We start from the raw sequence: 16,017 nt of genomic DNA, 5'->3' as shown, positions 1-16,017 counted from the left end.
TGGTCAAAATACTCAGTTGACTCTTGGGGAAACCTCATTTATGAAAACAGGTTATATATTCATACTATTATCCCTGAGGAAAATACACTTAATAGAACATCCCTGGGCAGAGTTCCTTTTAAGAAGTTTTTTTGCTTATCTGTGTGGCCAGTTCTTCTCCCAGGCTTCCAGGCTCCTGTGTCCCCCAGCCATCAGGAGCATCCTGGGCCCCTGAGCCCCACCCAACCACATTTTATCCAGCTGTCCGCTCGCTTCAGTACCTGTTCCTTCTCTTTATTTTAGTTCATAAGATTATAAGAAGTAGGTTTTGGTGGATGAAAGATTGACTAATGGAAGAAAAGGTTTTAGGAAATCATCTACAGAGTATATGAAAACAGTCTTTGGCTGATGTTAACTGTGGTCCTGCCTGCCCTTTGACAGCTACTCCCCCCCTTTCATCCTCTACGCTCCAGCCAGAATGCTGTCCCTGACCTTGGCACTCCTGTTACAATCTTCGAGACTTCAGTTTCAACCAGAATGAAGTCCACAGTCTTCACAGTGCTGTAAAAGGCCCTGCAGAATCTGCCTGCACCTCTAGCTTTCTTTGGAGCCCTCCCTACTTCCCCTCTCCACCACCGCCCCCCAACACCCTCGTGAGCTCTGCCCCTGGCATGAGGTTCACGTTCATACCTGATCAGTCTCTAGGGCGCCAGCTCACAGTAACTCATCCTGCAGGGCGTGGTGTAAGCAGCTCCTCTCAGAGATGTTCATGCATCTGTCTTCTGGTTAGCCCCCTGTTCCCTGGGAGTCTTTAGCCCATTCTGTCATTTTGTGTGTGTGATAATGATCCAGTTTCACTTTTTTTTTTTTTTAATGCATGTGGCCATCCAGTTTTCCCAACAATTTTTATTGAGGAAACTGTTCTTTCCACACTGTAGATTCTTGGTTCCTTGGTCATATATTAATTGACCGTGTAAGTGTGAAGCACGGGAGTGTATATCTCATCACTGTTTTTTCTAGTGTGTTTTTTTCTTTGTTCACTTGTTTTTCTTGTACGTAGTGGAAATCATTTCATTAAAATTTTTATATAAACTGTAAAATATACCAGGGGGTGGGTAGTGAACCTTCTCTTGACACTTCAGTGGGACACCCTTACCAGTTCATACTGGTGTGTAAGGAAGGAGGATTCATTGACTAATTTAGCAGAGCCACAGACTGGAGCACACAAAATTGTAAGAACTAATAGCTGCTGAGCATTTTAGGTCTAAATTCCTTGGCATACTTCCCGGTGAACTGCAATGAAGGTGGGCATGACCATCCACTGCTAAATTAAATGGTTCTTGGAAACCAAGTGCCTAAAATACTAATGAACCATCTGGCACTTCACAAGTTGTTAGATGACTAATTCTCTGAGTGGCTTTTATCCAGACGTGTGGTCTCATCCCTTACTTTTAAACCTGTATCCCTCCCACTTTCTTCATTTCTGAGCATCCTCCAGACACTGTGGATACCTTTCTCTCATATTCCCGAGCACCTTCTTTGTACTCAGTGCCTTAAACGCTCGCTCTTCCCTGCCTCCAGCACTTGGCTTTTAGCTTGGGAGGTTCCATCTTCTTTCCCTCTCAGACGGAACAGTGCTTGCTCAGAGAGGACCTCCTTGATAAAACAGGCCCTTGTGCCGGGAAGCCTTTGTCCTGTCCTTCCCCTCTGCACCAAGACTCTCCTTACCATTTGACACCCTTCATTTAGAGAAACGGGGGCTGGTAAACCTTTATAATGCCCTTAAAATATGGTAGTGTCAGATCTGAGCTAGTTCAGTGCAGAGATGATTTGTATAAGCTATAATAAGAGAAGGGAACAAAAAAGTAATTGGTCTGTGGATTTGGTTTTTTAAAAAAACACTTTCTCTATGTCATGAGAAATGAAACATGTGCCTACAACCCTGTAATATTTCTAGTCATAAGAGGCCTCTCAGAACCCCAGATGAGGAAAGGAAAGCTGGAACTGGACGACTTTGCTGTCAGTCATTTGGGTGTAAAAGTGGCCTCCCCAAGGGCACTTGTGATCAGTTTGTCCCAAGATCTTGTGCTTTAACTAGCCTCTCTCCTCCCATCCATTCGAGGCTGTATTTTAGATGGGTATTTGTGAGTGGGGGCGGGGGGGGGGGGTGGATGAGGAAGGGGCTTCAGTGTTTAGATTTTTGCAAAAAAAAGAAAAGAAAAACTTCAAAAGCAGTAAGCTAAAAAAAATCAGGGCAAATATTACTGGTTTGTTACTTAATTTTAAAAATTATTGGAACATTATTGAAAAAGAACCCTTTTGACTGATGTCTGTTCCATGGTGTTCTACGTCTTTACTCCCTGCCTTATAAAAGTAGAGCTAATTAATTTAAGTTCTGGCAAAGAAAAGGGAGGATTCCCTGGTCCTGGGCCAAGAATCCCCTCTACTACCACTAACATTCTCTCATACTCCCCACTCCCAACCCAGCTACTCTCCCTGACATCATCTGGTGCTTTTCCATGATAGTTTTCATGAGAATTTGGAGTTGTAGTGTTCTAAATTCTACGTTTAAAATTTGCCTCTCCCATTAGAATGCAGGCTCCAAGGGGGCCAGGTCCTTCTTGCTCTTGTGCAGTCTGTCTCCTTGGGACCTCGCCCAGGGCTCGGCATATGTATGGCAGTTAGATGTACATTAAGTAAATAAATAAATAAAAGTAAATAAATGGATATGAATTCATTTTTAAAGTGTACATGGGCTTCTGACAAGATCTTCGCATTTGCTCAATAAACACTTACTGAATGCCTGTGACTAGGTTCAGCCCTGGAAATGCCGCATGAATAAGACACAATTGATGCCTTCCAGGACTTCAGAAGCCAGCAGAGGGAGAGACGCACATGTGTGTAAATGACTGCCATTCTTTAGGAAAGAGTGGAATAGCAGCATGTAAATAGGAGCCGTCAGAGTACAGGGGGGAAGAGCTGAATTCACTCAGAACGTTAAAGTTTTCACCCTGCCAGTGGTATTTCTGCTGAGCTTTGAACAGAGACCTTGTGTGGAGAATCGCATGGACAGAGGAGTCAGGCAGGCTATAGTCCATGGGATCGCAAAGAGTCAGACACGCCTGAGCAACTAAAAAAATATTTTTTTTTTGTAACAGAGAGGGGAGGTTAGACTGGTTAATTAGCAGGAAGAAGAGCATCCCAGGCTGGGCAGGGGGTCAGAGAGGTGAACAGGACAGCGTATTCGGGCAGTACTGTGTGTTTTAGGGGGTGGATTGTGAACACTGTGCTAAGGGGTTTGGATTTGATCTAAAAGGAGTCAGGGAACCTGCTTAAGCCCTGAAGCCCATTGCAGATGCGGAGTTCACTGGAGACGAGTTCATGCTTTGGTTAGAAAGTTACACCATCCGCTGCAATTACAGGCATCCCTGCCCCCCCTGCCATTAAAACAGCCTTAGACTCCATAATGTATCTTTCATAGACAAATTTTAGAATTTCATAGAGATATTTTGCTAGAAATTGGTAGCTGTTTTAAAATGTATTTTCCAGATACTTTTAAATGTATTTTTGTTGAATTTTAGAAGCTTTTGAAACCCATTTATTAAAATTATACCCAGAAAAATGTTATAAGATCTCTCCAGAACAAACTTCATGAATCCTTATGTGAACTGTGATGAAATATTTTGGAGTTTCCAGATGAGTGTAATACCTACGTCTTTCCCCCATTGTTAAAGATAATGCCTCTTTGTCAATGCCTCATTGAAACTGAACAAAATGCATATCTCTTGCAGTTCCACGGCAGCCTTCAAATGACTTGTTTGAAATATTTGAAATTGAAAGAGGAGTCAGTGCAGATGATGAAGCAAAGGATGATCCAGGTAGATCCCTATATTCTTAGTACTGTTATAATGATACTATTTCCCTCTATTTCATTAAAATAACATTTTTAATTGGAGGGTGATTGCTTTACAATGTTGTGTTAGTTTTTGCTTTACAACATGAATCAGCTTTAAGTAAAGCAGCTTTTAAATTGTAGATTGTTTGGTTACATCTGAGAGAATGGTACTTTTTTTTTTTTTACCACTTGGTTTCCCCTCTAGTTAGATCAGTTGAACAAAAACAGTGAATCATCATTATCTTCTATCAAAAAATATTGAAGCAGCATTACGTTGGGAGGAAGTCATATTTTATAAGGGATGATGCAACAAGGTCATAATTTGGCAGCAATTGTGCTGAGAAAGGATTCATGTGATTTCCTTTTGATCTCATGGACAGACCTTCTGGTGGGATATTTAAATGTGGACCAGAGAGAACACTTGGACAGATACTCCTAGTTCACAAGACTTTTTTTGTTGTTAGGCCTTGGGTTTGTGGTCTACTCATCTTTCTGGTAATTTCCTTGCAGGTGTTCTGATACACAGTTGTAATTTTGACCATGGGCTTTGTGGATGGATCCGGGAAAAAGACAGTGATGTGCACTGGGAACCAGTGAGGGATCCAGCAGGTAAAACCATTCGTCTAACCCTAGTACACATTTCAGCTGGATCCTATCTGAGGACCCCAGATCCGCTAATCAAGGATACTGTAACACAGCTCTGTGTTTACTCAATAGAAAAGAGAGAGTGTCCAGCATTCATCTTCCATTTTTTTTAGGTGAACTGAATTTGTTAGCTAGCAATTAGAATTATAAGTAGACAAGTAATTTATTAAAAGGCCAGCTAATTTCTCTCAAAACAGCTTGGTGTCAATATAAAACATGTAGACTCACCCTGAAATATAAAGTTATATGTAGTGCTCCCTTCCCAAGCATAAAAATAATATCATGGGAAAGCAGCCATCATCTAGTCCTTGGTGGTTTTCTTGATTATGTCTTTCTTTAAGAAATAGTAGAAGGAAACAGTGGAAATCTCTGTGAAGTTGTGACTCTCTCTCACAATCTAATTTTCAGTCTAATTTGGATGCTGGAGGAATTAGTTATAAGTTACCAACACTTTTTCCACAAGAGAATGTTACTGGAAAGGTAGATGTAAATATAGGCCCTTGGAAAATCAAGACTTTTAAATTACACACGTCCTACGAATCTAAAGTTTCAGAAATTACAACATGTTTTGTCATCTTGCTTCAGGAAACAAAGCTACGTATTGTTGTTGGTTCCCCCCCCCACCCCCCCTCCCTCTTTAGTAGTTAATCTTTTATGGGTGAGTCAAACTTAATGGAAGGGTGAGAAGTTTGGTTTCTCTTTTTTTTCCTTTTTACACTCCTGATTCTAGACTTGGGAATGAAAGATGCAAATCATGAAAAAAAAAAAAAAAAGTTACTTGCTTTAAAAGCCTAGTTCTTCAATACTATCCCAGCTATAGAGATAGAGCACAGAACATGTAAAGGTTAGCTTGAGGATATGCTCTATTAAAACCAGCTCTTCTTAATGGTCAGTACGCACACAGATCAGCCGGAGACCTTGTTAAAATGTAGGTTTTCATGCATTTCTCATACTTCCTGGGGATACTTTTCAGGTTCCTCCCTCATGTACATTTTGAGTAGCAAGTTATTAAAGGTTTGGGGCAAAAGTATATTCATTAGATCCCCTAAGACTGAAATGTTAGAGATATTTAAAAAATGAAATTTGAGGTAAGCTTTTAAAAAATTCCCTGGTGGTTCAGATGGTAAAGAATCTGCCTGCAGTGTGGGAGACCCGGATTCAGTCCCTGGATTGGGAAGATTGCCTGGAGAGGGGATGGCAACCCACTTCAGGATTCCTGCCTGGGGAATTCCATGGACAGAGGAGCCTGGCAGGCTACAATCCATGCGGTCACAAAGAGTCAGGCACAACTGAATGACTAACACTTTCACTTTAAAAATAAGTACCCAATAAATTCAAAGGGGTTTTTAGATTTAACTATAAAATTATTTTTAATCTCTCACACACACATACCAGTACAGTCTCTCTCATTCTCACTTTAGGTTAGCTGTGAGACAGATGACGTTATTATTAATGTCATAGATAACTGTGAATAAGGGAGAAATCAACATTTATTTGATATGTACAATAGTCCTGACTCATCATCTCAGTTTTATTTAATCCTCTTATCTAACCCTGTGGAAGTAATGTTTTTATTTCACAAAGACCCAGAGGTTACATCAGTTTCCTAAGGCTACAGAGCTACAGAACAGACTTCCCATCCAGGCCTCTCTGTCCTGCCCATGCAGCCACCTCAGCAGTTCAGCCCACAACCCCTGCAGCATTACTGAGGTTTGCCCCATCCAGCCTGGCCTCTCTGTCCTGTGATTGTGTGCATGATCTGATTACACATATCAGGCCCGGAGATTTGAGTGACCACTGACCCGGAGTAGTGTGCTACAGAAGGAAGGATCTTTAGCAACCCGATGTGATAAAATGGTGTACAGTGCTCATGATCATAATGAATAAGTGTTCTAAGTAAGGTACACTGGGGAGAGTAATTCACACTCAACTCAGAATTCATTGCACTTGTCTGTAAACAACCCGTGTGAAATATTTGACTTTTTAGAATTTAAATAATGTCTTTTAGAACCAATTTAGTACTTTTCAATAGTTTTTATTATTCATCATATATGTAAATGTTTAAATTTGCTGTGACAACCCCCACCCCCCCCCCCCCCCCCCCCCAAAATCCACTTGCCCTCCAAGAGGAAAATGAAAGAGGATTGGCAGTTAGAATGGTAGGCAGAAAAAGGTCTGAAACGGTCCTTTGGCTGTGATAATACAGAACAAGCGGAAAGGAATGGTGGCTGCCTGGGTAATTAGATAGCTCCTGCTCATTGGCTCTGGCCCTTCAAAGATGCTTTTCTGGGGTTGCTCCAGGTTTCTGCCAACAACTTGGATGAACTGGATGTTGAAGGCATGCTGACCAATCTGTGGATAACTTAAAGCCATGGGAGAAAGCAACTGTGTGTGCCGACACAAACAGCCTCCAAAGATTAGACCAGTGGGCCACCCTTAAGAGGCGGCACATCCTGGGGATGAATACATAGTGTAGTTCTTGAACCACCCACACAGCTGTGGGAGTGCAAGGATGTGACTTAGCAGTAAGTGTGAAAGACTTAGAGTTTTAATGGATAAAATTAATGTGAGTGAACCATGTGTCACTGCTGCCAGAAAGTTGGGTCATTTCCATATAAATAGGTATTTTTTTCTAGAATGGAAAATACACTTTGGTTCTTACCAGTCAGAGAAAAGAGGTAATTGTCTGTGACTCAGAAGAGTATGACCTTGCTGGAAAGATATCTCAAAGCTTATAGAAAAACCGGTGAGGAACCCAGAATGTTTAGTCTGGAGTAGAAATAATGGAACAGGGCAGCTTTTCAAAAACATGACCAGCAACATCTATCTCACTTGTTCTGGGACCGCAAGGGGATAAGAACTTGGATCAGTAGGTAAAAACTTACAGGGGGGCTGACTTTTGCTCACTGTCAGAACTTTCCCATAGTCAGGGCTGTCTAAAGAGAGATCTGGGGGCTGTCAGTGGAGACCTTGGACTGGGCGACACATGATGAGGTGGTGTTTTGAGAATTGGACAAGGGTTGGATTCGAGCCCTGGGAGCCTCTGAACCAGAATGGAACATCCCAGGTCATCCGCGGAGATTAGAGAGCAGAGTTCTATCTTGGAAAATGGGTGGGAAGACCAAAGATGACAGTTAGTAGAGGTGGTTAGAAGACCAAAGGTGATACAGCTGATATGTCAGGGCATAATTGCAGGTGGGTTTTGTTTTTTTTTTTTTAGCACATATTGGGAAATTCTAACCATATACAGATTCTAACACACTCAGATGATAAATACTATTGAAGCTTACTTTCTGAGCCTAATTTTCTTCTAGGAAGTCCAGGTGAGGTTGTGCGTATATCACGTGCTAAGGCCAGAAAAAGACTATAAGCAATTTAATCAATCACTTTTGTGTGATTATTCTACTTACCAAACTGTTTGCTTCTTTCTATCTAGATTATATCATTTGTAAGGGAACATATGTTTGGATTTTTGCAGTTATGACTAATTTTTATGTTGTGTATTTCTTATGCAAGACCCAGATTTGCAAATATTCTTAGATACTAATATCTCTAAGACAAACCTTAATTAAACAAACTTAAAACTTTGAGAAATAGCTGCAAAATAAGTGCCTTTATTAGCTGCCTTCCTCGTGCTCATTAGATTTTGTTATCACATTCAGTCTTGAACTTAATTGTGACTTAGTGAAATTAATCCATCCTCTAGGGAGTGTGTGCTCCTTACAGATGTGATGTTGTGCTATAGACTTGTCGCTGTGACCCTGAATACATGTCCTTCTATAGTGTCAAGACTAAACTTGGGACCCTTTTCCTGGAACCCTCATCTCTGGGGATCAAGAGTTAGGGGCAACTGACTCAGCTTGCTACTGAGAGTTACAGGGAATTCATTTAAATATAAAATTATATGCTAGCATGTATGTACAAGTATGTCTACTGTAGCATTAAGAAACATTATTTTGAAATACATGAAAACAGGAAAAGAAAAGCTCCCTCCTAACCCTGGTCCCCAGATGCAGCCAGTTTCTTGGTTACCTGTCCAGAGAGAGATTTTTCCACACAACAGCCCCCTCTTCGGTACCTTGCTTCTTCCACTTAACGGTGTTATCTTAAGAGTTAACATAAGTGTGGACTTTGAAGCCAGGAAGCCTGAGCTGTAACCTGGCACCACCACTTACTAGCTTTGATCTTGAGCAAGTTAAGTTACTTCAGTAGTGTCTGCTAAACATATGTAAAGCATTTACGGCAGTCCCTGGCTGAGAGTTAGCATTAAAATAGTATTAGCTGTTGCTGCTGAAGATTGTTCTGTATCAGCACATATAGGGCACCCTCACTCTTGTTAATGGCGGTTACTCCATTACTCCTTAAACATATTTAAGCAGCCATCCACTGAGGGAAGTTTCAGTTGTTTCCAGCCTTTGGATAGTTCAGACAATGCTGTAGTAAGTAATCTTGTATAGATATCATTTCCTATCTGTTTGAAATTAAAATTTTATCACCTGTAAATCTGGCATCTATTGTTGACCAAAACCAACTTTAGATACTGTGATGCTTTCAACTGAATCCATAAAAATAAATGTAATTTTATATTTAAACCAGTATTTTGGAATCAGAAGTGAAAATATTTAGTAGGGTAGTTTGTTTGGAATGCTCAATCACTTTTCCCTTCACTACCATTCTAAATTTGTAATAGCTCCATTCATTAAAAAGGGAAAAAATTCTTTGTGGTTAAAAAACAAAACAAAAAATTCCTAGTGGCCACAGAGTAGCCCTATGGGGGAGAGCAATTGTAACCTCATTTATAGAATTTTAAGTATCTATATAAAAGGATTATTTGACTCTTCATAGGATTCCTTGGTTTTTGTTAGGTTGTCTTGTTTGCAGGCAGTGTCTGGTATGGTGAGAGTATCCATTCCACAGGGACTTAAGATAATCCTTGTTTTCTTAAATATTACAGATTAACTGTAATAACCTTATATCTTTGTCTTAACCAAAATACCTGTGATGATTCAAAAAGCTGACTAACAGGGAGACATTCTAAATCCATCTAAATATTTTGGCTCAAAATATTGTTTGGATTCATTTGGGGAAGAGAGAGGTGGAAGGAGTACAAAAAAATTGTTTGTTTTTGATGAGTCAAGTACATGACTCAGGGACTTATTTCTCTGTTGTTTTTTGCTGTATTCTTGGAACATCATTAATTCAACAAATGGCATTAAACGCCTACCATGTATTAGGAATGTAACGGGGTTTAGGGGAGAAGTTGGTTACAACAAAGAGTTCACAGTCTCCTGGAGGAGGGAAGTATGGCAACAGGGGATTCTTGTGCTGAACAGGTATTCAGGCAGTTTTGAACTCAAACTGTTACTCAGCTACACAGTGGCTGGATGACACCTTGGGTGACATCACCTCTCAAAACCTCAGGCTTGTTTGCAGATGCAGAAGCTAAGAGGTGTTCACCTCAAGGGCTTGTTAGCAGGCTGAATGAAATGCTCCCCGTGGAGCACTGGCACAGAGCATCACAGGTACGCACTGGTCACCTCTTTGGGTCTTTAAAGGCCTGGAGGGGACTTGGTAGAGGCGACATCACCTGCAGAATAGCATCCCAAACCTTGTCATGTCTTGTGCAGTCTGTGTTAAGAAATCATCTCCAATGAAATATAAGTGGGGTTTCTACCAAAACAGATACACATGTTCAGCATTGCCACCACATTATTTCTATGGATAAGTCACTGTTGAGACATCAGTGTGTTTTTCAGTTGGTTGCAATAAAACAGCCTGAGGCGAATGTCATTTGTACACGGGCTGAGCTTTAAAATATGACTTGCAGCTTTCCCTATCCTGAGAAGCAGCACCCCCTCCCACATCACTGCTGCTCAGATCTTTCCCCCTTAATTGCAGTTCCTCTAACAATAGGGGGAAGCAAAAGCTGTAGCCCTGAAGATCCAAGATCATCAAAGTGGCCTTTCCAAAGGGAAAGATTTTATTAACATTTTGTATTCATGTATACATAATAGAAATTGTATATACTAATTGCATTGTTATGGATTTGTTTTCATATAAACATGTTTTAAACTATTTACCTCCAAGTAATACTGATGCTCTGGGAAGAGTGGCAGGTTTCCAGAACACCTCTGCATCTTCTTGAGGTCAGGTATGAGAAGCGCAGTGAACTCATTTGTAAATGATCCTTCTCCCTTGAGAGACTCTCTTAAGTGGGGAGAAGTGAGAATAATCAGATCTAGCGTCCCTTTAAATCACCATCAGCTCTACTGCTGGGAAGTAGAAAATCCACCTAGAAAATTCTCCCTGGCAACTTAAGTCAACCACCACACCAGCCAGGCAGTACATGCACGCGGATCAAGAGGTGGTGAGTGTGTGTTTGTTTGCCTGTGTATGTCTGATCATATTTAACTGGAAATATTTATAATGTTAGGATTACTAACTATTGCCTGTTCTTGGCATAATCTGTACCCCTCATGAGCAAAGTGTTCTCTGTTAATAGAAAACCACAGAATTTAAGACAGTCATAGAGATAAGTCCTGTCTTCCTCCTTCAAAAGTCTGCAGTCCTTTACAAATGACTGGCACAGCCTGAGGCCTACCAGGACAGAAGTGAAGCGCCAGTCTCCGCCCGGGTGCCAGCAGACACCTGAGCGCATGCGCACACACGGCCCTGCTCTTCCCCTGCAGGTGGACAGTATCTGACAGTCTCAGCAGCCAAAGGCCCGCTGGGAAGGGCCGCCCGCCTGCTGCTCCCTCTCGGCCACCTCCTGCATGCAGGGGACCTGTGCCTGTCATTCAGGCACAAGGTGACGGGGCTGCACTCCGGCACGCTCCAGGTGTTTGTGAGAAAACACGGGGCCCACGGAGCAGCCCTGTGGGGAAGAAATGGTGGCCATGGCTGGAGGCAAACGCACATCACCCTGCGAGGGGCCGACATCAAGAGCGTAAGTAGACCCGCCAGGGACGCAGAACCGGGGAGGTTTTCCTTTCAGAGGAGAACTCGGGGGTCTGCAGGGGAAGCCGCCTCCTCTCTTCCTGAATTCAGGCACGGGGCTGTTGCATTTTCCGGGTGTGGTGACCCTGCCTCTTGCTTCTTTCTTTAACCCCATGCTCCTTCATACATGTTCTTCACGGCCACCTCTGATCACCACCTCTCCTCTGACCCTGGTGAACAGCCCCTACTTTTAATGAAAAAAAAATTTAGGAGTTGCAAAAGTTAAAAGTTAAAAACTTCAAAAGGTGGGGGGTGTGGTAGGCTTAACCTGCTTTTCCTTTTACTCAAACTTCTTATACTTCAAACTATGACCACCATGAGCTACCCTAAAGCGGGTTATTTTTTAAATGTTTCTTTAAAGTCTTTTCTCCCCCTCTTTGGCTCAGAGATCATAGTTAAGCAGCCTTGGGTGGGAAGCAGAATATGTTTGGAAAGTATTATTCTGTTCATGACAGGATGTGGGGAAAGCTTCGATTGAATATATAAAATTTTATCTGAAGTAATCAAGTTATAGTTGGCAATAAAAGATCTATAACACCCCACTGAAATAGTGAATGTATTTGGGAAACGTGTCGTCTTTATGGCAATACTTATTAGGAGATTCTGCATCTATACCTAAAGGGTTAGTTTCTAGAAACTGCTTTAAAAAGAAAGGCTGGAGTCCATGAAGACAGCTTTTATCAAAGAATTGGATTTTGCTTTACTATTTTTCTGAAAATTTCTCTTAATATTTACATTGTTTGGAGATAAAAAAACAGTAAGTTGTTTGACACCCTAACATAGGTTTCTGTTTTAAAAGGAGCAAGGGTGCCCTACAGAAGATAAAATGCAGGAAAGACTTTGGTCTTTACATAAGTGAACAAGGCTGTGATTGCATTAGGGTGTTTGGTTCTACTCCATTGTAAGCAACAAAACTTAGAAAACATCTAAGATAGGCTGCATGATTGTGATCTTTCAGAAATTTGGCTCCTAATTTCTACACCTTTATATTCCATCCCACTCTTCTTCTGGTAGACCTTGGTAGTCTTTGACAAAATCTCCACTTCATAATCATTCCTAAATGGAACTATTGTTTAGAATGACTTTTCAAAGAGGAACCGATTCTGGGTAAGGTGATCTGGTGAACAGTCTACTGATGACTTATATTCCTACCAAAAGGCAAGCATCGGTGACACTGGCAACTCTGTTCTAGTCTTTCCTTCTGTTAAGTTCACTATTTAGTTTGCGGGGAAAGGTTGCCTTTATTTTGGTGAATGAGCAGACGTTGGAAAGGAGCAGAGGAGGCTTGACCCGTGTGTGCGTTCTCTCTCTAGGTCATCTTCAAAGGTGAAAAAAGGCATGGTCACACTGGGGAGATTGGATTGGATGATGTGAGCTTGAAAAAAGGCCACTGCTCTGAAGAACGTGAGCAACTCCAGAACTAGCAATGAACCCCGTGTTGCTCCCTCCTCTTTTTCCAACCTTCACCTCCTGTCCTCTCCTCCCTCTTATCAGGCCTAAGAAAAGAGTGGGTCAGGAAAGTCTGGTTGGTGACCCACATCTTGCTGGCCTGCTTTTGTTGTGCAATCCCAACGAACAGTGACACCCTCCTTGAAATACAGGGGGGCATCTGTAGACGTGTCCAAAGTCATTTTTGGGTGTTAACCTTTCATGCTGTGTCTCTTAAGAAGGCCTTTGGCGTGTGTGACCTATACCATCCTTCATCCTGGTTGCAAGGTGTTTCTTGTAGCAAATTATGGGACAAGGTTTCAAAAGAAATCTGTGCAAATGGCCATTCTGTTATCTGTTCAGTGTTGTACCACGAGTAGTATTGACTTCCCCTAAGATGTGTTGTACAGTGTGCTTGTGAAATTTGGCTTCTCCTCTCCACTTGGTATTGATAGTTCTTGTCTGACCTGAACTCTCTCACTGCCATTGTCTTTGTAAAAGAAGGGTGTATAACATATCAAGATGCATTTATTCTTGTTAACTGTATTTTTCCTCTAAAGACAGTTATGTAAAGTGGGCACATAATCCCTTGTTAGTAGTATTGTGTTTTGTGTAAATGTGTTATTGGTAATAAGTAGTTACGTGTTCCTAATAGTTACAGACTCTAGTTGCAAGGGAAAGGCAGCTTGTGATCTCACACGGTGGAATGACATCCAGTTCCATGACCTTATATTGGCAGCAAGAGAAAATTGGAAGAGGTGTCAGGTTGTGGTCAGAGGAGGTGAATTTAATGGCATTGAGTTTGATCACTACAAAGGACAGTAGACCATTCAGTAATAGACAGGAAACTGAGGTTAACATATAAAACCCTCACTGTTTCAGGTTACACTTGAAAACCAACAGCTTTTACCGTAACAACATGGCTCTTTCTGGTAATCTGTAAGAAGCTTTATGAAAGTTCGGGTTGTTTTGAAGAAAAGGTTCTGTTTGTGGAAGCGGGGTGTTCAGAAGCATGGGGGAAGCTCCACTGAATAGATTTTCATGCTAATTTTTAAACCAGTATAAATTTAGGCCGATCTAGAGCATGACCCATGTGCTGTTGTGTCAGGAAAGGATAGGAGGCAAATCTCATGCTTTGAGGCATTGGGTGTGCTGGAATGGGTTTCATACACACACTAGGGCAACAGGACAAGATTGGAATTCTAAGATCAATGAGCCCTCAACGACACTTCCTCCCTGCAAAGTTTACTTTTAGGTTTAAAAATATACATACCGAACTTTTAAAAGGCAACTTATTCCTGAGGCTTTCGTTTCTGATTAAGTAATCAAAATATTTTCTGCTGTTTTTGCCAGGAATCACAAAGATGATTAAAGGGTTGGAAAAAAAGATCTATGATGAAAAGTTAAAGGAACTGGGATTATTCAGCATGGAGAAGAGAAGACTGAGGGGCAAACCATTGCTGGTTTTCAAGTATATAAAGGGTTGGTACAGAGAGGATGGTGACCAGCTGTTCTCCACATGCACTAAGAATAGAACAAGAGGAAACAGGCTTAGACTGGAGTGTGAGGGAGCGTTTCCTGGCAGGGACAATTGTTAAATTAGAATCTTTTGTTTTTAAAAAAGTGTGAACTTTTTTGAGACTTAAAAAACAATTTGATAACATTCTTTTCTATTAATTTAAGATGGTTAAAAGTGTTCTTACCTCAAGGTAGAGTAACAGATTATAGAATCTTTCCAACGATATCTTGATTGTATTACTATGTAATGAAAATTTCCAGGCCTAAGGAACATGGACTAGGCTAAGGTCTAACTGAGGTATTTCCCTCTTGGCCTCCGAATAGAGAGGAATCAAAGAGGGGAAAGCCACAGTGCTGAGCTCGTGAAAAGGTCTCTCTATGGCAAGCCTAGAAGTATTACAAAAACAAACAAAAAAGGAAAAAATGTAAAATCTATTTATTCCAAAAGAGTATGATGGGCAGATATTGTAGTATCTCAGTGACATCCTAATGTTGTGGTGTGTATTTTTTTTCTTAGTAAAGTTACAGCCCTTTCACTTGCTAAATGGATGATATTTCAAATTTTTAAAGAGACTATAGCTGAGAACATAGCTGAGAGAGTTTTATCTGGTGCAATCTCCCTGCAATGTGTGTGACAACTTCACCTGGCTACTGAAAAAGAGTGCCATGCCCAACACCACTGCCAGGACCTTTCCTTCACCTACTAGCAGAAGTTTCTCTTATCAGTTGGAATCTCCAAGCCCCACAAAATGGTATTGTTTTTGGAACAATAGGACTGTAGAATCTTTCATCATTTAAATTGGTGGAGGCAGGGCTGGAGGGGGAATATAAATCAGTAAGCCTTTGAGTTAGGGGCCAGGAAATACAGCTTTAGATCCATTTTTAATGATTCATTTCCTTTTTGGTCATGTAACTGCACAACTGGAGATGAAAGGGGAAACTAGAAAATTTCACTTTTAGGTGCCAATAATACATTGCACTACACTGATCGAAGAAGTTATCCAAAGTACTGTATAACATCTTGTTTATTATTTAATGTTTTCTAAAAGTGAAAAATGTTAGTGGTTTTCCAAACAGCCAAATAAAAATAATTCTTTGTAAATAAAAACACTGTTAATAATACCAATCGTCTCTCTGAGTTTTTTTTTTTTTTAACTGGAAGAATTATCAAGGTAACTTGAGTTTTCACAGAAGCCTTCTATAGTAGAACCACTTTAATACCAGGAATATTGGGAACAAAGATGATAAATAAAATATTGCCATTATCAGTAAACAGAGGATGTCAGAGTCATCAGCGATTGCAGCCCTCCAACCTGAGCTGGTGAGCCCTGAGAAACAGCTGAGAAGGGAAAGAATACCTACCATCTAGCAGCCATTTGCCTGCAGCCACTCCCTTTGGTGAGCCCTGAGGAAACTCAGGAGGATACTAGCCCCAGGGAAGTGAAGGGAAGTGAAAGTTGCTCAGTCGTGTCCAACTCTTTGCTATCCCATGGACCATACAGTTCATGGAACTCTCCAGGCCAGAATACTGGAGTGGGTAGCCTTTCCCTTCTCCA

General features: G+C 41.1%; 1 protein-coding gene across 14 annotated transcripts in view; it reads left to right on the top strand.

The window, feature by feature from the left end:
• NPNT (nephronectin) overlaps positions 1-15,583 on the top strand; it is a 77,373-nt gene extending 61,790 nt beyond the window's left edge. For 12 of the 14 annotated variants that reach the window (XM_042251163.1, XM_042251161.1, XM_004009646.4 and 9 more), the window contains 5 exons: positions 3,771-3,857; positions 4,385-4,483; positions 11,209-11,465; positions 12,829-12,919; positions 14,297-15,583. In XM_042251163.1, the coding sequence (XP_042107097.1) occupies positions 3,771-3,857; positions 4,385-4,483; positions 11,209-11,465; positions 12,829-12,919; positions 14,297-14,541 (779 nt within the window). In that variant the 3' untranslated portion in view covers positions 14,542-15,583. Of the gene's footprint in view, positions 1-3,770; positions 3,858-4,384; positions 4,484-11,208; positions 11,466-12,828 lie in introns of all 14 variants that reach the window. The other 2 variants (XM_060417547.1, XM_012179568.3) reach the window with 2 other exon arrangements.
• The last annotated feature ends 434 nt before the right edge of the window (positions 15,584-16,017 follow it).

This window comes from Ovis aries, chromosome 6 (genome assembly GCF_016772045.2).
Source record: "Ovis aries strain OAR_USU_Benz2616 breed Rambouillet chromosome 6, ARS-UI_Ramb_v3.0, whole genome shotgun sequence".
NCBI lineage: Eukaryota > Metazoa > Chordata > Mammalia > Artiodactyla > Bovidae > Ovis > Ovis aries.
The sequence above is the reverse complement of the archived record's forward strand: the minus strand, read 5'-3'. Positions and strand labels throughout refer to the sequence as shown.